At 42.2% G+C, this 23491-nt stretch overlaps 1 protein-coding gene across 2 annotated transcripts in view; it reads left to right on the forward strand.

Moving 5' to 3' along the window:
* The window catches only part of ROS1 (ROS proto-oncogene 1, receptor tyrosine kinase), a 123646-nt gene that overhangs the window by 43024 nt on the left and 57131 nt on the right, over nt 1–23491 (forward strand). For both annotated transcript variants that reach the window (XM_072141714.1, XM_072141715.1), the window contains 7 exons: nt 206–316; nt 2908–3089; nt 5327–5518; nt 5647–5747; nt 7447–7661; nt 8087–8250; nt 14486–14651. In XM_072141714.1, the coding sequence (XP_071997815.1) occupies nt 206–316; nt 2908–3089; nt 5327–5518; nt 5647–5747; nt 7447–7661; nt 8087–8250; nt 14486–14651 (1131 nt within the window). The remainder of the gene's footprint in view (nt 1–205; nt 317–2907; nt 3090–5326; nt 5519–5646; nt 5748–7446; nt 7662–8086; nt 8251–14485; nt 14652–23491) is intronic.

The following is a 23491-nucleotide window of genomic DNA, read 5'->3' on the forward strand; positions in this document are numbered from 1 at the left end:
ACTTTGGTGTATTATATAGTGAAGTATTAATAGGACTAAATAATTTTTAAACCAGATGTTGGATTCCTGGGACGAAGTCTGGTACAATACATGTGAACTGTGTTTATAGACCCCCATTCACATGTATCTGTACTGCTCTTTCTATTTATTGATACAGATTCAATCCTTTAATAGCGTTGTCTTATTTTATGTTCTGTAATTACAGTTGAAGAAGACCCTTACCTCTTTGCATTGGGCAGCAATGGAATATGGAGACAGCCCCTGGACAGGTTTGGTCCTGGACAGCTGATTTCTGACAAGCTCAGACATGTAGTTGGTAAGCATTCTTTCATTTGCTCATTCATTGGTTTTTCCCTCTGAACAGGCAATTCTACTGTACTAACCACATGACCGTTCAGGTGATTTGTTACTCATGTAAGAAAAAGATGGCAGTTATCTACGACCGTTGGACTACATTTAACCCTGTATGTCACCCAAATGTTTTTTTATGTATATCCCAGAGTATATTTATATCCAAAAAACTTAAAACCTGTCTTTGTTGTTCACCATTTTCTGTTCTATAAACTGATTCCTGTTTGAGTAATAATGTGTAGATTTTCCTCTATAGAACCCAATGGTTCTTCTACTCAAGGCATTGTCCAAGTTAAAACGTCGTTAAAAGAAATCTTCCATCAAAATCAAGCATGATACACCAGATGGGCTTCCCTAGCCCCTCACTGCACAAGTGATATGAAGTATAGGGGAAGGTGAGACAATGCAACAGTCAGAAAAGCCAGATCACAGAGGGTCTCGGGTAGCCCTTCAGCCTCATAATCTTGATTTTAAAAGTCAATTTTAGAAAGGAGGAGGCCATGAATAACAAATATAAGAAGATTAGCACAGTGACAGTTCCTGGAACTATTTTGATGCTGGATTTTGATGGTAGGTTTCCTTTAACTTAAAATGAATAGAATAAGTACTACTCCATGTCTTTACTGTGGAGTGATTGAGGCCTATTCTGGCACATGTATTGGAGTTGTGCCCCTATCAAACAATTCTGAAGAGATGTTACCGGCTTCAATTTAGATTTAGGGGAGAATTTATCATGTCTGACCTTGTGTATGTTTGTGTAAAAACCTGCAAACAAACATAGGGTTTTAGAAAGTACACAGACAAAGGGCAGGAATGCACTGAACAATAAATTGTGATTATTTCAGTGGCATAAAAGCACTGATAAATACCCCCCTAAGTTTCTATGTGAGTATCACATTATCCTGAGAAATGTCTTCTTGGGGTGCTACCTGCTGAAGATTGCACATACATTAGAACATTCATGCTTGAATTCTTGTTAATGAAAATATTTTTTCTTATGATAGTATGTCCCTAATACCTCCATGATTAGTTTGTGGAAAATTTAGGTTACCCATATTCTATCGTATGAGGGTTTGAGATACAGACACAGGGAACGCCTGGATAATTTTAAAAGTATTTTGGGCATTTGGTATCACTCCCAACATACCAAGTACTATGTTCCTTGATTTTGCACAGTGCTATGTAGAATACAGCTGTCTACCTGAACATATACTGTATACCACTGGGGGTTGTGATGCGTGAATGAAGGTGGTAATTAAGTTTTAGAGGGATTTGTTTGCTGTAATGGGGACTACAGTAGATTGGGATATGATATGTCATTGTATAACATGATGACAAGTGACCTTAACTTTATGGTTTGTTGTTTGTTCATAAGTATTTAGATAAGACCTGCAATTTAGTCCATCCAGGACCGGTTTTAGGCAAAGTGAGGACCTGGACAAAACTAAAAATGGGTCCCCAAAATAAAACTATTTTATGAATTACATTCACCCACATTCAGTAAAACAATAATAACACCTTGTAGTTTACAAACAGTAGTATGGTGAGGCGATCTGTAATATGGGACTGTAGGAGAATTTGATAGGAGATAGACAGATGATAGGTAGATTCATGATAGAAGATAAAGATGATATAGATTTATAGATATATCACAGATGGCTTTATAGATGCATAAATGTAAGATGGATGGATGGATGGGCGGGTGGAAGGATGGATGTTAAAACAATTCAGCTGCACCAGTTAAGAAAAATCGGGTGCTTAACCTTCAGGATTGTTAAATCCTATTGCATATAAAGATCAAAAAACAGTGGCACTCCAAGTTCAGTGAAAAAGGAATTCTTTTATTACAAAAGGGCACTTTTGGAATAAAAGAATTCCTTTTTCACTGAACATGGAGTGCCACAGTTTTTTGATCTTTAGATAGAAAGATGGAAAGATAGATCTACCCCCGCTTGTTGCCTGTCCTCCGATTGCCTTTCCGACAGTATGTAATATGTATGGATGTCAGCGAGTCGCTGAACCGCATGAATGACACGCAAGCTCGGCTTACTAGACTGCGTATGCACCAAAATCCTTTTAAATTTCAGAATTTTTGGTGATTTTTATCTCAGAGGATATTTGTTTATAAAACTTACTTGTAAAATGTTGCACAATAAAGCTCACCAAATTTGGTTTTGTAAATAGAAAAACTCTGGGACTGAAGAGAAAATATCTATTGGAAATATACCAGTAATCAAGGTCAATTGTCAAAGTTTAACACAAATGTCAACCATAATAAATATAAATTGTGTAAATATATAAACAAAAGTGGTGAAATAGCAAAACCTTATAACTATAGAACCGTTATTTATTGTTTATTTTTATCTTGATGTGGATGTGTTATTGCAGATTTCTAAAACACAACTGTTATCTGAATGTAAGTGAAACTCACAGTATCACAAAAAAACTTAATAATAACACTGCTATCATACAAACCATTTACAATGCAGTTTATTTAATCTGTATTGATATACTTCATTGAAGGCTTTAGAAGTTTGTTTCTGTGATATTCTGTAGATCTGGATTGGTACAATGGCACCATCTACTGGAGCAATGAAACTGGTCATGTGCATCTTTGGAACATAAATAGCATAAGTGACTTTTCAGCCCTGCATGTGCCTGACATAAGAAGAGCTGGGCCCTTAACATTTGATTGGATTGGACAAAGCATCTACTGGGCTGAACGAGTAAACCCTAAGGTACCAGATAAGTTTTGTCATTTAAAGGAACTTGTCACCAGGATACCCATTTTGAGCACTCCCCTGTCCCCACAGAGCATACTATGTACAGTGACAAAGAGTTTTTTTGTATAAAAAATATGTTACAGAAAAAAAATTATGTTATATAGTTACTTTCAATGCCATGTGCTCTGTGACTAGGCACTTGTCCCGTGGAAGTGGCTATAGAGGAGCAGTTTCCCCACCACTCTTGGGAAATCGCTCCGCTATGTGTCCCTTTCAAATATATGAAAACGCCCATCAACCAGCTTAGCAACGCCCCCTGTTCCTCTACAGCCACTCCCGAGTGATGGGAGTTATTCATGTAATTTAAAAAGACACATGGAGGTGCAGTCTTAAAATCTTAATGGGAATCTGTGAGCAGAACACTGTTTTTAAGTTCTCCCACGTCCCCACAGTCAATACCAAGCATATCCTAAAACAGTTTTTACAAGATTTCTGGCTTTTTTATTTCAAACAATAACTTTTATAAAACTTTACTGACTCCCTGCCTAGGTGTGGTCATCCTTGCTCAAAGTAAGTGCCCCACTCCACAAACAGCTTGTCCTCCTTGATTTTGAATTTAAAAAACCCTCCCACCTCCCTCTGCTACATTGCTTCTTGCCTCCGCCTCCCTGCATACACTCTCGGACCGAGCAAGCAATTCTAGCGTTTGTGCCGTCAGCATCAGATTGCGGCCATGCGCACATAGGAGTGGAGAAGCGCCGTCAGTCTCCACTGTATCTGACAGTGAGGCACATGCAGGTCCGCAAACTTCGTAGCAAGTTGTGTAGCCGCCGCAGCCCTGTGCTCAATGAGTTGAAAGAACAGGTCCGCGAAAGTATGCAAGGAGGCAGAGGCAGGAAGCAATGTAGAGGTGGGATGTGAGAGGGTTTTTTTTTTAAAGCAGTTTGTGGAGGGGGCACTTACTTTGAGCAAGGATGACCATGCCCAGGGGACGACCAGGCAGGGAGCCATGTAAAGTTTTATAAAAGTTATTGTTTGAAAGAAACAAGACAGAAATCTTATGAAAACTGTTTTAGGATATGCTTGCTATTGATTGTGGGGATGTGGGAGAACCTAAAAACAGTGTTCTAGTAACAGTGTCTGTTTGTACTTACTGCTTGCCGAGGTGAGCTTTACAGTGCTCTCCCATTAGCAGAAGTGCTGCAGTAGGCCCGCTATAGTCTGTGCTATAAACAGTGTAGGCAAAACAGTATTAGGGTAGAAGTATGTTGCAGAGCTAGCCTACTCTTACAAAGGCTGAAAGTATTTGGGATTTGATTGTGTTTCCATTGTATGTGGAAGACTTTTTAAGACTTATTCCCAATCTTCCTTTATCATTACCATTACTGCTTCCTCTCACTTATAAAAGTATATAAGCTCCCTCCCAGTTAAACCCCTCTCTCCTTGCACTGATTCTGACATGTACTGTAGCAAAGTATAACACCAATGGACTGGCAAAGACATACCCAGAGGACAGTGTAATTGATGGGTCAGGACAAGAGAAAGGATTCAATACTGCAAGGCATGGGTCAGGACAGGCAGCACCATCCAAAACAAGTCTGTGGTCAGGAAACAGGTAAAGAGCATAGAATAAAGAAACACCTTTGAAGTATACTAGCAAGTTAGGAATCTTCCTCTGTGAGAATCGTCCTTAGATATCCAACAGGTGGAGAGACAATATTACACCATCCAAAACTGCAGTAGGCTAATAGCTGATGTCAGATGGGGGTTCTAGGATTGTTGTTAATGCATAGAAGGTCAGGGCAGGCACCTATTTTCCTGGGTAAGAACAATAATCTAAATACAGTACATATACATAAAAATCTTGCTGCAGCTATTCCCTACAGGAGGCCTTTATATTTTTATACCCACTTTAAACAGACTAAGCTGCATTGAAATGCAATAGAACTGCATGGTGCTGTACCTTTGAAACCCTAGTAGTCTCAAATTTGTATTTTCTTGTGCTTTACCTTTGGGGTCTTTATGAAGTTAAATCCTGGGCCCACTGGAAGATCCTCCGGTAGTGTGAAGAGCCAGTTCAACATTGTATGTGTTTGTTTACTCTTGACAGAATGGTTGACATGTCTTCTTGATGGTCTCCCTTATACATTTACCTAATATACTGATTCCATTGGTGTTAAAAATCTGCTGAAAAGCTATGTAATTAAATTTAATTATGAATACATTGACTAAATATAATCTTCTTGTAACAGATTTACAGAACCTCCCTAAAAACACATACCAGTGAAACTGTGAAGGCTATCAGGTATCTGGTAAATGACCTCACAGTGGACTCGGTTAATGCTTTCTTATACTGGACAACAGATTACACAGTGGAGAGCAGCAGACTAAATGGACAAAACTATGTGGTTATACAAAATGTCACATTGTTAGCAAATACACAGGTAAAGGCATAACAGTTTTAAAATATAGTTAAAAAAACGTCAGCATATTTTCATTCAATTGATATAATTTTTGATCACATATTTTATTTTCCTTAAATGTAAGACTCCCATTATTATGCATTCTACAGGTGGTGGCTCTAACACTTAATATTAAAGGTGGAGACATTTATTGGATTGTTAGGAATGGGTTGCATATCAATATGTACCATGCTAATATACAAACAGAAGGGTAAGAGACTAATAGCAATTTTCACATTTGTATAATTATTTCCTATGATATATATTTATGGTGCACATTTTTTTTTTTAAAGTTTGCCCTGCATGATGAAATATTTGCTTAGACAAGAGTTAGTGTGCATGCAACCGTATTGTAGGAGGACTGGTGGCAACTCCCAGTTTGCCCCAGTGTTCAAAGACCATTTCTCATAGCAGAGGTTTCCTCGGAGAGTTATATTTGTGAGCAAAAATAATTAAATATTAAAATTTTCGCTGTAACATTCTACCCATATTGAAACTCATTGCAAAATGTAAATACAGGTGGTCCCTGACTTACAGACGACCCCTAATTACAGATGGACCTCTCTGCACATTGTGATCTCTGGTGAAGCTCTCTGGATGCTTCACGTTAGTCCCAGGCTGCAATGATGAGCTGTAAGGTGTGTGTAATTAAGTTATTGTCACGGGTGCCCCCATATCCCGGGTCGCAGGCCCTCTGCTGTGTTCCAAGCCCTCTGCGATTATCCTGATTTCCTGTTGTGACTTCTGTTCCGTTTCTGACTCTGAACCTGTGCGGCCTGTCCTGACCTACCGCTACCTCCTGCCTGTCTCCGACCACGAGTTTGCCTTACGTTTCAGTACTACGCCTTGGTCGTCTTGCCTGTGGAACAACCTGGTGGTACTATACCGCAACAAGTCTAAGCTTTGCGGCGGGCTTTGGTTAAAACTGGGTACCACTTAGACTTCGGTCCCAGGTGTCGGCTTACGAGATCGTCCACGGTGATACAGAGGATCCTCTACCACTGATCCTGACTGTTATATTGATAACATTGATAATAATGAAAATCCAGTTGTCACTAGGATAAAAAAAATGTTGTCTGGAGTTAAAATGATAAAATATAACATAGCCGACTTACATACAAATTCAACTTATGTACAAACCTAAAGAACCTTTCTTGTTCTTAACACTGTATAGGAAAATATAGAGTTTATTTAGTTCTAAACAATGGGGCTTATTTACTTAGGGTCCCGCGGCCGCATTTCCATGGGGTTTTCAGACTTTTCGGGGATCGCACCAAGGGGAAAGGCATTTAGAAGGGAATTGTGTCACACACAATCGGATTTTGGCGCATCAGCGCCAGCTTTCCTGTGACAGATGTCGGGGGGTCTGTGATCCGACGGATTTGGACTGAGCGCAGGATTCAACATTTAAATTGTGTCGCAAGACAATGCACTTACATACACTGGGAAGAAGAAGGTGAACTCCGCCGAAACTGAGCGGAGAAATGACACATGCAGGAAACCGGGCACACGATCTTAGTGAATCGCGCCATGATCATCGGACAACACACAGCGGAGATCGCGACAGGACCAGGTAAGTAAATGTGCCCCACGCTCATGCAATCTGCCGCGTTCACTTACATCGTGCGCCCGATATCCTGCATGTGTCGCTTTCAGCTCAGGTCCACCGGAGTTCACCTTCTTCTTCCTGGTGCATGTAAGTGCATGGCTTGAGACACAATTTTAAAGTTAAATCCCGCGCTCTGTCCAAATCAGTCGGATTGTCCGACGGCCCGCCTTAGATCATACAATGATCACTGTAGAATATATTGGAAAATGTTAATAAAGTTTCAAAAAGGTGGACACGGTATACCCCACAGTACATAATAAATGTTATTGTAAAATTTTATTATGTTTATGTCTTCATATAGATCGCTTTATATGAAAATCACAGAACATGAGTCTTGGGCTTATTCCGAAATTTCTCAGAATGCTTTAATATTCCATTGCAATCGACTCTTTTGGATTAATGGGCAAAATTATGTAACTGTGCAAGAGGTCAACCAAAGTTCTTGTACACCTATATCCCAACCTGCAGAATTCTCAAGCTTTATACTTGGGGTAAATGCCCTTAAACCATTGCCAGGTACATGGGGAGATAGTTTGAGAGATTGTTTTTTATTATTACAGAAAATCATTGTTTATTATTATTTATATACAACAGATAAATCGGATGGTCATTATCTGGATGGTCATGGTTATATGGGAGATAGTATGGGAGATTGATTTTTATTATTAAAGAAAGTCATTGTATATTATTATTTATATACAACAGATAAATCGGATGGTCACTTGGTTGCCCATTCCTGGTATCTAAAAAACTTTTGTTACATTTGTTCATTCATTTCTTCTTCAATTTTCTCAACAACCCAAAAATCATTATCATCACCATTATAGAATACTCCTAATTAATATAATAGAAATGTATAATAAATTTAAGATGCATACAAGTTACTGTAAAATTAACTAAGTACACTGCTTAATTTCTTTTTTAAAATTTCTGACTTGCAGGCAATTTCTCAAATGCTCCTCAAGTGTTACCGGACATCATATTAAGCTCCTCCTTTAAAATCAGAGGAAATTATTCTGATTTTTTCATACAATGGATGGAGCCATCTAATACAGAATATGGAACATTATTCTACTGTGTGGAGTCCAGGATGCTACAGGAGTTGGTACGTTTTTTTTCTCATCTTACAGGTATATCATGTATTTACAGGATAACCAAAAATATTTGATAATGTCTGATGATGTTTCAAATTTAAAACCTTTAACCAACCGTACTGCCGACGCCTTCAAAACCCAGTTCTGGAATGGGAACTCTGCTTTAACAGGCCAGGAGAGCTGTTTAAAATGATGTTTTATGAACATTGCTAGTGGCAGCATGAATTTGAACAATTGATTAATATTACAGGATTAGAGTGTATTCAGGATTAGAGCCAGATATACATCCCCTATAGGTGTCTATGGCATCTGGGCTTGGTACGGTGAGCACAACCAGTGCCCACCGTACCGTTCCCTGGCAACAAAAAAGATAAAGCATTGAGCCACAGGACTGTAGAAAAGACAATGGGGCAGATTTACTTACCCGGTCCATTCGCGATCCAGCGGCGCGTTCTCTGCACTGGATTCGGGTCCGGCCGGGATTTAATAAGGTAGTTCCTCCGCCGTCCACCAGGTGGCGCTGCTGCGCTGAAAAGCATTTTAACGCGCCGGAATTCACCGAGGCCGTCTGAGTGAAGGTAAGCGGGTCCCGAGCGACACATTTTCGGTTCTTAAATGCGGCGGTTTTTCCGAATTCGTCGGGTTTTCGTTCGGCCACGCCCCCCGATTTCCGTCGCGCGCATGCCGGCGCCGATGCGCCACAATCCGATCGCGTGCGCCAAAATCCCGGGGCAATTCAGGTACAATCGGCGCAAATCGGAAATATTCGGGTAACACGTCGGGAAAACGCGAATCGGGCCCATAGTAAATGACCCCCAATGTGACAAAGCTACTGTTTAGAGGATAAAAATATATTTGTTTTTTTGGCTTTTATTTTTAATATTTCTCAGTTTAGATTTGTGAAAATGGGCATGACTACCAGACTATCAGTTTCGTGAAATCATAGTTACTACTATGGAGTCCAAGATGTCAGGAGTATAGATGAGTGAGTTGGTCAAAATTCAGGTTTGATTGGTTCGTTCAAATTTCGCATCAAAATTCAGTTTGAAGTCTTCAGTCTGAACTTTGACCCCTACTGAAATCAATTGGGACCCAATTTTTTATAGCCAAAATAAATGTGAAATGGGGCTAGTAAAGGCTAGAGGGCTGACAAATGGTGGGAATAACAGGACAATTACCCTGTTATAAACATATAACATTAAAAAATATAAACAAAGGAAATGTAAGATGATGGTCATCACCTCTCTATTGGAAAAAATAACATGGCAGATAATATATGCAAGGGTCTACGACTCTCAGACAGTTAGCAATTGATGCGATAGCACTAGTGTTTGCTCTATAGCTGTATATATTATTGTTTGACCTAACATATATGGTGTAATATATGTAGCCTACAAGGATTAAGGATATCCTGGATGGACTCTCTCTCGGAACTTATATACCCAAACAGAAGAACATGAGCTATAGGACTTTTTACCCACCAAGCAGGGGCAGGGAGGGGGGTGGGTTGAAGGGTTCTGGTTTTTGTTTACTGTTTATACTGTCTAAATGTAAAAAATGAAAACTATTGTCTGGTTTTCAATAAAAACTTTATTTGATAAAAAAATATAATTAAAATATAGTTGCAGTCAACAACGTGGTTACGAGATGACCAAAGCACCTTGGCCCCCTTTCGCTTGTTTTACGTCTGCCAGTGCCTTCCTGGCCACCACCTCCTCATTCATATCACCGCCTTCCACCCATGTTGAATCTTGGACCTCATCACCGCTCTTTGCTTCTTCTACCACAAAGCCTTCACCATTAGCCTTTTTCTCTGACTGCTCATCACGAAAAGCCACAGCTGTTTGGCAGTAGGGATTCATCGTCATCATAGGTCTCTTCTGATGGTCCACCTACCACACCCTCATTCTACAATAAAAGTTCTTGGGAATTTTGGAACTTCTTCTGCTACTGTGGCAGAGGCAGGTGAGTAGGCCACGGAATCCCAGCTTCGAGAGGCATCATACAGCATGACTGAAACGGCTTTGCTGCTTTGAAGGGGGATGAGGTGGAAGGCTCTGAATTGATGAGCATTGTGAAGAAAATCCCATAGAAGTTGATGCACTGTTTGCCATATAATTGACCAATGCCTCAACTTCATGTGGCCTTTTGGGTCCTACTAGTACATGCTGCACAGCCTGGTGCTCACTTGTACGAGAGGAACTTGTCATGGTCCCTTAATTACTTGTTTCCTCATTTTTAAAGGACCTGCTATATCAAACTATACTGTGACAGCATATTTACAAGGTACAAGACATTTTATCAAGGTATTACTAGATGCTATTCACTGACAACAACACTTTCATGATCCATCTTCAAGGAACCAGCCCGGGTGTCATCTGCTGAGACTGCCCTGCTGAATTTATGGCAAATGTACTCTTCTGTTGGTGACTACGCAAGTTCAATTCCATACCTTAGCCTCCAAGCTGGACTGAAACAGAGCAGCCTTACTTTCTACCTATAAAAAAGGCACGAGACCTGCCGTCTTCCCTGAGTGAGCTTATCTCCTTGGCTACTCAGATAGACATCCGGTTCTCTGTGTACCTCGAGGAGCAACCTCTGTGTCTGCTTCAGAGGAACTCGTGCAGGTAGATAGAGCATGGCTGACTCCCCAAGAGCAGACAAGATGACGTCTGGAGAATCTCTGCCTCTACTGTGCCAGTCCAGTAAACTCCTGGCCATTAAACTATCCCTGGAAGAGTGGCACTATCTTCTACTAGGAGCTTATCATCCAGTCAGCAAATACTCTGACCACAAGAATCCCCTGTACCTCCAGACTGCTCAGCGTCTCAATCCACAACAAGCCTGATAGTCCCTTTTCTTTTCACATTTCAACTTTCTGATCCATTTTTGTCCTGCTTAAAAGAACGCCAAGGCAGATGCTATCTCTCATGCCTCGGCTGTTATTGGGGAAGAACCAGCTCCTCGGAATATCATCCCTCCTGAACGGCTAGTTGTGGCAGCTCCAGTAGACCTCCAGCAGCTTCCTCCTGGCAAGACTTTTATGTCCGACATGCCCTTTGGAAGATGATTTTGACTTGGGGACATTGCTCTCATGTGGCTGAGCATCCTGGGGTGCAGCACTCTGTAGCCCTTATTTCCCGTTTCTATTGGTGGCCAGATCTAGTCCAAGACATACAGGATTTTGTGGGTTCCTGCACCTCCTGTGCTTGTAATAAGCCACCTCGCCTCAAATCTGCTAGTCTCCTGATGCCGTTGCCAATACCTAGCTGCCTGTGGACTCGCAAGGCCATGGACTTTATCACTGATCTTCCATCTTCCTCTGGGTGGTAACCGAGATATTCTCCAAGGTGTCCCATTTTGTCCCGCTGCCAGGTCTGTCATGCTCCTCACCTTACCAGCCTGTTCTTCATCTTTCGACTAGATGGACTTCTGCTGCGCATCGTTTTGGACCAAGTGGTTCAGTTTGTCTCCCGCTTCTGGCGATCTCTCTGTTATCAACTACAAATGAATTTGGACTTCACTTCTGCGTACCATCCACAGTCCAATGAACAGTAGAGAGCATTTACCAAACTCTGGGCTGTTACATTTGTCGGATCTGTCCACTCTGTTGCCATGGGCAGAGTTCTCCTATAACTCCCTGGACTCTTAGTCTGCTGGTGCAGCTCCTTTCTTTATTGTCTACGGACGAATTCCACACCCACCTCTTCCACTGTCCGTTCCCTCAGATGTTCCTGCGGTAGAAGAGTTAGTGCAGGACCTCAAATCAATCTGGGATCAGACTCGTCAGTCTCTACTTCGAGCGTCTGCCCACACCAAGACCCAGGCTGAGAAGAAACACAGGTCTTCTCCAGTTTTCTCTCCGGGTGACAAGGTGTGGCTATAATCCAGATAAGTCCGTCTGAAAATCCGTAGCTACAAGCTTGGACCATGTTTTCTGGGACTTTTCAAGGTAGTGAAGCACATAAACCCTGTGTCGTATAAACACAGCCTTCCTCCCACTATGCACATCCTGAACTCCTTCCTTGTCTCTCTCCTGAAACCTGTCATCTTGAACCACTTCTCTCAGCAACTTCCTCCTCCTGCACCTGATGCTGACTCCACTGCTGTCTTCATGGTAAAGGAGGTTCTGGACGTGAAGACAGTGAGAGGTAAGCGGTTCTTCCTTGTTGACTGGAAGGTGTTTTGGCCTCAGGAGAGATCATGGGATCACATGAGGAAAACATTCTGGACCGTAGTCTCCTGCAAAGGTTCCTCCAGACCAAGAAGAGGGCGAGGGCAAAGGGGGGTGGGGTACTGTCACAGATGCTCCTGCAATGTATGTCTCGGGTTTCAGGTGCACCAGTGCCCCTCTCCGCGCTGCCCTCACCCCCTGGGTTCACTTACCTCTTCACGTTGCTGCCAAGAAGAGGGGGAGGCCAAAGGGGGTGGGGTACTGTCACAGATGCTCCTGCGATCTATGTCTTGGGTTGCAGGTACACCAGTGTCCCTCTCCGCGCTGCCCTCACCCCCTGGGTTCATTTACCTCTTCACGTTCCTGCTCCATCCATGGCTTTCCGCCGCACATCTAGGGTGCATGCAGTGTCGCTCATAGATTTAAAGGGCCAGCGCACCACTGATTGGCGCTGGCCATTTCCTGCATATGGATAAAAGCCAGCATCTCCCAGCATTACCTGCCGTATCCTTGTGCCAAGTGCCTTTGAGAAAGCTGTTCCATGCATTTTGATGTGTTTCAGAATTCCTTTATTGTCTCCGATCCTGTGCTGCCTGTCCTGACCTACCGCTATGTCCCTGACTCTGATTCTGTGTTGCCTGTTTTGACTTCCTGCCTGTCCCTGACCACAAGTTTGCCCTACGATTCTGTACTTCGCCTTGACCGCCACTGTGGACAAAGTTGCACCTGTGGACAACGTGGTGGTAACATACCGCAACAAGTCTGACCTGCTTTGCGGTGGGCTCTGGTGAAAAGCGGGTACCACTTAGACTCAGTCTCAGGCTTATGTCATCGTCCGTGGTGGTACAGAGGATCCACTAACACTGATCCTTACAATTCTGACTGCCATATTAGGGTCGGGAAGGATTTTTTCCCTGTTTTGGGCCAAATGTCATCAGCCTGGCAGGTTTTTTGCCTTCTTCTGGATCAACGCAATAAGTATGTATAAGTTGGACTTGGTGGTTTTACTATGATACTATGAAGGGGATCAAGCAGGGAACATTGTAGATCTTCAAGCTCACGCTATAAACAGGGGCAGATTAATACTGCCATGGGCCCTAGACTGTGTGAAATTCCATTGGGGAATGGAGGATGCCTCCTTTTTGCCTTCTTTCAGTCTGTGGTTTTAGGACCTTTGAAGAACCTTCAAAAATCCTGAAATGGCTCATGTGTACATGTGTATTGAGAGAAGGAACAGATGTACAAGGTTTTCAATGATGATGTACATGACAATCTGCAACTGCCCCCTCATTTATTATCGCTTTGCACAAAAATTAATTTTTTTTTGGCGTTTGTATAGTATTGCCATGCAGCAAATCTATTATATCTGTGCACCACATTAATCTAATACAAAGTAGAAACCGACAGCTGTTTGCAAACAGCACAGTCATATCCTATGACACAGGTAATAATTAATTTTCTAATATATAAAGCTGAGTGTATGTGTGTGTATATATGTATGTATATATGTCCGCTAAAGTAATCTATACCTTCGCGTTTACAGTCATCGAATTTTGCAAAGCCGCTCTCTGTGACTCAGGGGACATCATAGACTCTTTCCAAAATCTACTTATTAACCACCATATACTGGAGCCATTGTCTGCTGCTGCTGCTGTGGCAGCTGGAAGCTGATCTGTGATTGGATGCTCTTCTGCCACAGGTCATTAATATGAGCTCTGAGCTGTGTTTGGTTACTATAGGCAATGACTAGAAGATGTTTATGTATGTGTTAAGATGGATAGGGATACAGAGATAGGGGGAGATTTATCAGAAAAAAACTGTTCCACTTGACCATGGAAACCAATCAGAGATCAGCTGTAATTTTATGAACATCTGTGCAAAAATTAAACTTGAGCTCTGAAATGAGAGTCACTGGAATGAGAGTGCCAGAGACAGACAGTCTATAGATACATATAAAATATTCTTTGTTAACCCATTCTATTTTGCTATAGCTAAGAGCAATCCCAGGCAATGCCGGGAGCTACAGCTAGTATATAATATATCCATAAATCAATTTCTTTATGTCTTTTAAGCTTGGAACAAAATATGACAACTGTATTACGGCTGAAACCTACATGGAATCGTTCTTTATTGTAAAAGGACTGGAGCCATACACAGAATTTGATTTTGCTGTAACTCCCTACACATATTGGGCAAGAGGACCTACAACCTTACTAATTCTGCGAGCACCACAAGGAGGTATTATGTGAAGCTTTACCTTTTTTTTCTTTATGCATCCCTACATTATATTATATATTACACTGGAGAGAGTTGGCTTATTTTTATAGAACTGATTGTTGGCTCATACACATGTATATAATTTGGCCATTGATTCCTGGTATGAAACATTGCATTGTTTCTGTTTTAGAATCATTTTGTACATAATTAACAAAATACGTAGTATTCAGGTCAATTATGCGTTTCATGCATTGTTGAAGAGGTGGCTGCATACTATAAGCCTCAATATATGCTGACTTGTCTATGCGCAAAATCATTTCATTTTACCTTGATATGTTGCCAAAGTGTGCATAGAAACAGAGACACAGTGCAGAAAAGTTAACTTGTGTTAATAAGTAAAGCTGTCATTGATCTAATCAAACAATAGAACTTTTGTAAGCCTAAAGTGAAAATTCCCTGCGTCTGTCATTTCAGGTGCCCTTGTCATCTGGAATAACTCTAGCACTAACAATAGGGAATACTTGTTTAAACAATTCAGTAGAAGGTGGTAAATGGTGACAGTTTTGCTTAAAAGAGAACAAAGGCAATGAGATAAATGTAATAAAATAACTGATCTATAATAAAATAATCTTTCAATGCCAATTATTCTAAAGTGGTTTTCAGATGCTGGTTGTTTGTAGGCCTTTCTTCCTAAAGTTTAGTTTTTAACAAGTGAAATGCAGCTCACTTGAGTTGAGATCAGGTGACTGACTTGGCCATTCAAGAATATCCCACTACTTGTTAAAGAACACCTACAACCAGGATGAAGGATTGTAAACTAAGCACACATACATACTGGTGTGTGCCCCCTCTGGCAGGATCTGCTCTTCTTTTAGCTTCTTAAGCCCTGTTTTGTTTTTTTGTTTTTTTAAAAAAGGCTTCCAAAATTATTGAAATAGGTGTTAATTGAGCCCCTCAACAGTATGTCAGGGTGCTTGGTTTACAAATTTGAGTTGGTACAAATTCCTACTTTCCTGCAGCCTCATCGGATTAGTCTAATTGAGCTAGATAGAGTGTTGTCTATCACTCCAGAAGGTAGAGCCTCAAAGGAGTTTCTGCAGACACCAGGGCACCAAGTGTTTCAGGAGCTTCCCATTTTGTTTGACAACAGACAAAGGGTTATAAAAATCCCAGTCCAATATGCTGGTTATGGACAGTTAGGGAGTTATGGTCCATCTCTGTCCAGATACATTTTTGCAATTGGTATAACCAGGGGATTGTGTAGATATAACTAAATAGGTTCTAGCATCCTTGGACACAGAGATATAAATATCTCGGGATGGGAACATAGTAAAAGAGTCAGGTTTGGTATCAATGAGATCCAGGGATCCACCCAGATCAAATGATATTTAACCTTTGTTGCTCTTTTATCTCGATCCACGAGTCCGGGCTTATATTAAAGGAGAACTGGTGGTGGCTTATTTGGGTTGATAAGGTTTTGTTTCACTGAGGCTAGTGAAAGGAGTCTTTTCAGCCATTCAGGGTTGTGATATATTGTTGTGGCATATCCAAAGGTTGCGTGGACAACTCTAATTCACTTTCTGCACATTCCAGAACCTGTGTGTTCTGGGAGTATGTATAAAAGGATAATTAAATGACCTTGCGTTAGTTTTTATTACTGCTAAGAAGGACTGTCTTTGTGGTTGTCCTGTATTCCCTAGGAGATGCTGTGGCAAGCAGGCAGGGCTGTCAGGGGGGGGGGGGGGGGTCGGGCTAGAGTTTTAGGATACACTGTCTTGTCTTTTGTCCCTGGGTCCAGTGTCTTCATTATAGTCTGGGCTTTATGTCCATGTCCATTATATAACTATAACATTAAAGGAAACCTACCACTTGTAGTGGCAGGTTTCCGATGGAAATACCGGGCACCAGCTCAGGGTGAGCTGGTGCCGGAGCTTATTTTAGTTAGTGTTTTAAACCGCGGTATCGCGGTTTAAAACACTTTTTAAACGTTATAGCCGGCGCAGGCAGGTACGCGCTCGGCGCTTACCGTGCACGAGGCTCTCATTCACTTCCTATGTAGCCGCGCGCACGGTAAGCGCCGAGCGCGTACCTGCCTGCGCCGGCTATAACGTTTAAAAAGTGTTTTAAACCGCAGTACCGCGGTTTAAAACACTAACTAAAATAAGCTCCGGCACCAGCTCACCCTGAGCTGGTGCCCGGTATTTCCATCGGAAACCTGCCACTACAAGTGGTAGGTTTCCTTTAATATGTTTTAGGTAAAAAAAAATGTATGAAAATATTTGTATCAGTGGGCAAATATTTATGGACCCAGCTGTAACTAATTGTTATTGACATAATGAAAAATTGAGAATAAGGCAGCTGTCCTGTGTCCTGATTATTTAACAGAAAAGCAGTTTTTTTTAAACGAATAATATTTGTTGCTTTAGGATTTAGCTGTTTCATGGGCGTATAACATTTATCAATGACTGAAGAAAAGTATGTATACATCATGACATGGTTTACAGACATTGCCATGCAGCGACACACGGTTCTGTCCCTATTACATTAAATTTAGTAAGTATGCTGTGTATACCGCCACTCATGCAGTATCTATAGCCCAACTTCAAAAGCCCATCAATGGATTTACCTGGGTCCCAGGCAGGTCTAGGCATTCACATATGTTATTTTTACATTGTATATGTAGAGTTTATACACAGTGAGGCCCCTAGCCCATGACTGTAATTGTGGCCATGTTCTGACCACAGAAATTGAGGCCATTTCATAGCCACAATAGAGGTCTATGACAAATAGTCACCCTGCGATGAGCACATTTATGTCCGCCGGAATGCACATCTGCCGTGATCCACGGATTCTGCGCCCGATATCCTGCATGTGTCGCCTCACGCTCAGGTCCCCGGAGTTCACCTTCTTTTTCCTGGTGCATGTAAGTGCATGGCTTGCGACACAAATTTGAATGTTAAATCCCGCGCTTAGTCCGAATCTGTCGGTTCGTCCGACGCCCCACCCCTGATTTGTGTTGTGTGTAAGCCGGCGCGATTGCGACACAATCCCCGGCGCGATCCAAAAAGTCGGGAAACCCAACAAAAATAAAATGCGGCCGAGGGACCCTTAGTAAATAAGCCCCAGTGTCTCACAACACCATGTCTGAGCCAGGACGTGCCACATATTAAACAACATATTCCACATGTGGCTGGATTTGTGGCACAGCCTCTATGGAGAAGATCTGACCCTGGTGAAGACACAGTTTTGAAGACACAGACAAGAAGGATAATTGTTAATGGCTGATTTAGTTTGAGAATTAATTTGGGTTGACAATAATACTATTTTGTGTCCATAATTTACTATAAAATCACTTACCTCTAACTTTGCTCTCCAAGCCACCTACAGCTTCATCTCCCTATTCATAGCTAATGAAGCAGGTGACGTGACTACTTTGTTGTGCTGCCTGTTTCATAAACTGAGAACCAATCATGTGTTTTTACTTTTATGGGAGGGCAGAGATTGAAACATGGCCAAGAATAGGACCTGCAATGAGTTTTCCCTCTCGTCAATAGATTCAGACAGGATACTGAGGAAAACAGTAGCTGCTTCAGCCCATAGAAAGACATGAGGATGTAAGCTAGCTGCAATAACCATGGCGTACTTACCTGAGTATTAAACGTTAATGTGCATGAGGGCTACAACTATAGCCTAAAAATATTATACATATACATACATAATATACATATAATATCCATATCTCAGCCTGCTATATTTATATAAGGTGTATATATAACTTTAATGATCCGATATCTTCTAATCTAAAACGCCACAGCACAAATCCAAATGTAAAATAAACATTGTCTATTAAAAAATGTCTATAATAATAATTTTTTAATAATATCTATTCTCTTTTACTTGTTCCATTATTATATATTAACAATGTATTTCACATTGTTCTTTTAAATAATTATGCATATTAATGTAAATTAATTATAATAAAAAGCATTATTATGTAGATGGTAATTGTAAAATAATTATTTTAAAGTCCTAAGTCAAGCCTTCTACAAAAAACAAAAACACTATACACTTTTTTAATAAAAACCCATCCATTCTCTGTGAGGAGAAGTCGTCAAGCACCACTAGATGGCAGCATGTGCTTATGGCCCAAATGCACCCCCCCCCCTCTATTCTATCAATAATTCTATTAAAAAGTATAAAATACAATGAATAATTATATTTTAGTGTCACATTCCATTGTTGCAGGTGATGGCCATCCTGTTTGAAGTTAACTTGTTGCTTTATCAGAAAGATGTATGAGTCTATATTATGATGCATATTGAAAATTAACATTAGAAACCTAAACTAGTTAAATTTTTCATGCTGCATAAATTAGTCCAATGCTCAGCTCACCAATTACTTACATTGGATCCAGACGCACAGACATCCATAGAAAAACAGGAAAATTCTCCTGCACACAGGATGCTAAATAATAGATAATAATAAATGTATATTATTATGGATTTGAACCAATAAAGAAGATTTTTATTTGGCATTCGTGTGAAAGAGAATTTTCCTGTTTATACTCACTTCCCACTGCATAGCATTAGGTTACAACTAGAGATGAGCGAGCACTAAAATGCTCGGGTACTCGTTATTCGAGACGAACTTTTCCCGATGCTCGAGTGCTCGTCTCGAATAACGAGCCCCATTGAAGTCAATGGGAGACTCGAGCATTTTTCAAGGGGACCAAGGCTCTGCACAGGGAAGCTTGGCAAAGCACCTGGGAACCTCAGAAAAGGATGGAAACACCACGGAAATGGACAGGAAACAGCAGGGGCAGCATGCATGGATGCCTCTGAGGCTGCTTAATCGCACCATTATGCCAAAATTATGGGCAACAGCATGGCCATGACAGAGTGACCGAATGAGGCTAGATAGCATCTAAAACATCCAATAATTGACCCTGACACTATAGGGGACGGCATGCAGAGGCAGCGGCAGCAGTGGCAGGCTAGAGAGTCTCATGGCGACATACCCTAAATGGACTCAGGTTTCACCAAAGGAGGTGAAATGATTTCCTATGTGAACAAAAGGTTGAAGGTATATTTAGTAGATAACACAGCATGGTGGCGACATAGTGACCAAGTTCCATAACTTATCTGGTGAAACACCCGAAAAATGAGCCTGACACAGCTCTTTTGATAAGGGGACGACATGTGGAGGCAGCCATGGAGACAACTTCCATGATTAAGAGCGACAGTATGGGGCATTCATATTGCGCTGCTATGATTGCAACTTCAGGTCTCCAGCATGGCGGCGACAGATGGGCCGAGTTCCACTATGTATCTGGTGAAACACCTGAAAATTCTGCCTGACACAGCTCGTTTGATAAGGGGATGATGTGCTGCATATGCTCTCGTGCTCCAGCGTCTGGGGTATAGAGAGTTGAAATGAGACATTGGTGGACGCTGTGGAGGATCGTGGAGGCAAAATGGACAGGAAACAGCAGGGGCAGCATGCATGGATGCCTCTGAGGCTGCCTAATCTTGGGATGGAGCTGGCGGTCCACCGCCAGGCGAGCTTTCGCCTGTCCAAGCCGCTGTCTCTCGGCTCCTCCCCACCCAAAATGGGCCTGGGGGCCAGAAGCGTTTACTTTGAAAAAATTATAATTTTCAAAGCAGGCCGGGTCGTTTGAATATTTCACCTAGGAATAATGGAATAGCATAGTGGTTCTATTTTTAATTGTTTTTACGGAAATGGTTCCATGATTAAGAGCGACAGTATGGGGCATCCATATTGCGCTGCTATGATTGCAACTTCAGGTCTCCAGCATGGCGGCGACAGATGGGCCGCGTTCCACTATGTATCTGGTGAAACACCTGAAAATTCTGCCTGACACAGCTCGTTTGATAAGGGGACGATGTATGGAGGCAGTGAACTAGTAGTAGATTAAAGGTGCTGCAGTTAAAACTATGTTAGTTGGATCTTGAGATGGAGCTGGCGCTCCGCTGCCAGGCGAGCTTTCGCCAATCCAAGCCCCTGTCTCTAGGCTACTCCCCAAACAGCACTTCTAAGAACCTTTTGTATAAGATCAAGTGTAGTAGAGTTCTTATAAGTTTAGGATATGGCGGGTGAGGGGAATGTAAACAGATGCGCAAGAAGCGCTGAAATAATATTGGTAAATGATAAAAGTTTGCCAGTATATTTTGTGGATTACACAGCAGGGTGGCGACGAAGTTAACAAGTTTGATGTGGAATGCCCTGTAATAGCTCTTGGGCGGTGTGCCTTTTATCGCCTAGGCTCAGCAGTTTGAGCACCGCCTGCTGTCGCTTAGCGACGGCACTGCTGCTGTGCCTAGAGCTACCGACTGATGGCGCCATGCCCACGGATGGTAATTCGGAGGAGGAGGAGGGGTGGCAGTATATGACCAGCCCCAGGGTCAGACTCGGTCCCAGCCTCCACCAAGTTAAGTGTAGTAGCGTTCTTATAAGTTTGGGATATGGCGGGTGAGGGGAATGTAAACAGATGCGCAAGAAGCGCTGAAATAATATCGGTAAATGATAAAAGTTTGCCAGTATATTTTGTGGATAACACAGCAGGGTGGCGACAAAGTTAACAACTTTGATGTGGAATCCATGAAAACAACCCAAATTTCTGCCTGACACACCTCGTTTGATAAGGGGACGATGTATGGAGGCAGCTATATGGACGACTTTTGGAGGTAGCAATGGAGACAACGTGTGGAGGCTGCTATGGAGACAATTTAATTTGGATAGTGCCTGTATGTGGCAGTCCAAAAAAGTTTTCAAACCAGAGGAGCAGGTAGGTGGCCCTCCAGAAAAATGAAATAGATTTGAGTGCCTGTATGTGGCAGTCCAAAAAAGTTTTCAAACCAGAGGAGCAGGTAGGTGGCCCTCCAGAAAAATGAAATAGATTGAGTGCCTGTATGTGGCAGTCCAAAAAAGTTTTCAAACCAGAGGAGCAGGTAGGTGGCCCTCCAGAAAAATGAAATAGATTGAGTGCCTGTATGTGGCAGTCCAAAAAAGTTTTCAAACCAGAGGAGCAGGTAGGTGGCCCTCCAGAAAAATGAAATAGATTGAGTGCCTGTATGTGGCAGTCCAAAAAAGTTTTCAAACCAGAGGAGCAGGTAGGTGGCCCTCCAGAAAAATTGAATAGATTGAGTGCCTGTATGTGGCACTCCCAAAAATTGTTTAAAACAGAGGACCGGGTAGGTGGCCCTCCAGAAAAATTAAATGCATAAAGTACTATAGCTAGAGCCAGTGGGCCCTGTCAAAAAATAGCCAGTTTCCTCTGCTTTAGTGTACAAAGAGGAGGAGAAGGAGGAAAATGAGGAGGAGGAGTGCATAAATTATTCAGGTTGAGCTTCCTTCACCTGGTGGAGATTGGAAATTATGAGAAATCCAGGCTTTATTCATCTTAATAAGCGTCAGCCTGTCAGCGCTGTCAGTCGACAGGTGTGTACGCTTATCGGTGATGATGCCACCAGCTGCACTGAAAACTCGCTCGGACAACACGCTAGCGGCAGGGCAGGCAAGAACCTCCAAGGCGTACAGCGCCAGTTCGTGCCACATGTCCAGCTTTGAAACCCAGTAGTTGTAGGGAGCTGTGTGATCATTTAGGACGATTAAAAATAGGATTCACCTCCACTATAAATAGTAAAAGGTAACAAAAATAAAGCCGGCTCACCCAACCTTCAGACCGTCTTGGCCGTACTCTCACTGTGGCAATGTCCTGGTGCTCGGAAAAGGCGAACCATAGCCATGTAGCATAAGTGAAACAACGTGGAACCGGCACGGCAACGAAACACTCCACAGGGGTAATATGCCAAATTCTTCTTCTTTATTGAATAAAATTCAAACAACATGAGGAGACAACAACGGTTGACGCGTTTCGACGGTTACCCGTCTTAATCTTAACCTGTCTGCTGTATGGAAATACGCTCACCTTTATAGTACTCTGTTGGGTGAGTGAGAGAGGGGAAACGCCCTACTTCCTGTGTGGTTGCTCGGAAACCGGGCCGCGTCTTGCGGTCACATGACCCAGCCACATGACCGAAAAGGTGCCGCCTCCACGGTCACATGACCAGGCCACCCGACCGGAAACGTAGCCTAGCAACGGGACAACCAAACTATTGTGTAAAGATCAGACAAACGGGCCGTGCCTCCAATTAATTGCGAACCACTATCAATGGGTCTGCGCAATCGGGAGCACTACCCGGGATCAAGGTTCATAGGTAAGTAAATGATTCTAAAAGAAGGGAACATCTATAAAAATTGCTACTGTCTAATACAGGAAATACACATGCTAGCTAGACATAAAATTCAAAGTATTACGGAACTAGAAAGATACATTCTTACTGAACATCTAGATATTGTATCTACTATTACAAGCACCAGTACACTGAGGATGATCACTAGATTGCCAAAGCGAGTTAAGCTATATTAACATATATAATCTCAAATTGTAAACAAATTGTAAACAAATTGTAAACAAATTGTATAATCTCAAATTGTAAACAAATTGTAAACAAATTGCCAACGAAGTAACAGGGTAGAGGAAATATCTTATATAGCCTAGAGCTAGCGACTGATGGCGCCATGCCCACTGATGGTAGTTCGGAGGAGGAGGTGGAGGAGGGGTGGGAGGAGGAGGAGGCATAGTAGGCCTGAAAGACCTGGACCGAGGTAGGCCCCGCAATCCTCGGCGTCGGCAGTATATGACCAGCCGCAGGGTCAGACTCGGTCCCAGCCTCCACCAAGTTAACCCAATGTGCCGTCAGCGATATATAGTGGCCCTGCCCGGCAGCACTCGTCCACGTGTCCGTGGTCAGGTGGACCTTGTCAGAAACGGCGTTGGT

This window comes from Engystomops pustulosus, chromosome 3 (genome assembly GCF_040894005.1).
Source record: "Engystomops pustulosus chromosome 3, aEngPut4.maternal, whole genome shotgun sequence".
Classification (NCBI taxonomy): Eukaryota; Metazoa; Chordata; class Amphibia; order Anura; family Leptodactylidae; genus Engystomops; species Engystomops pustulosus.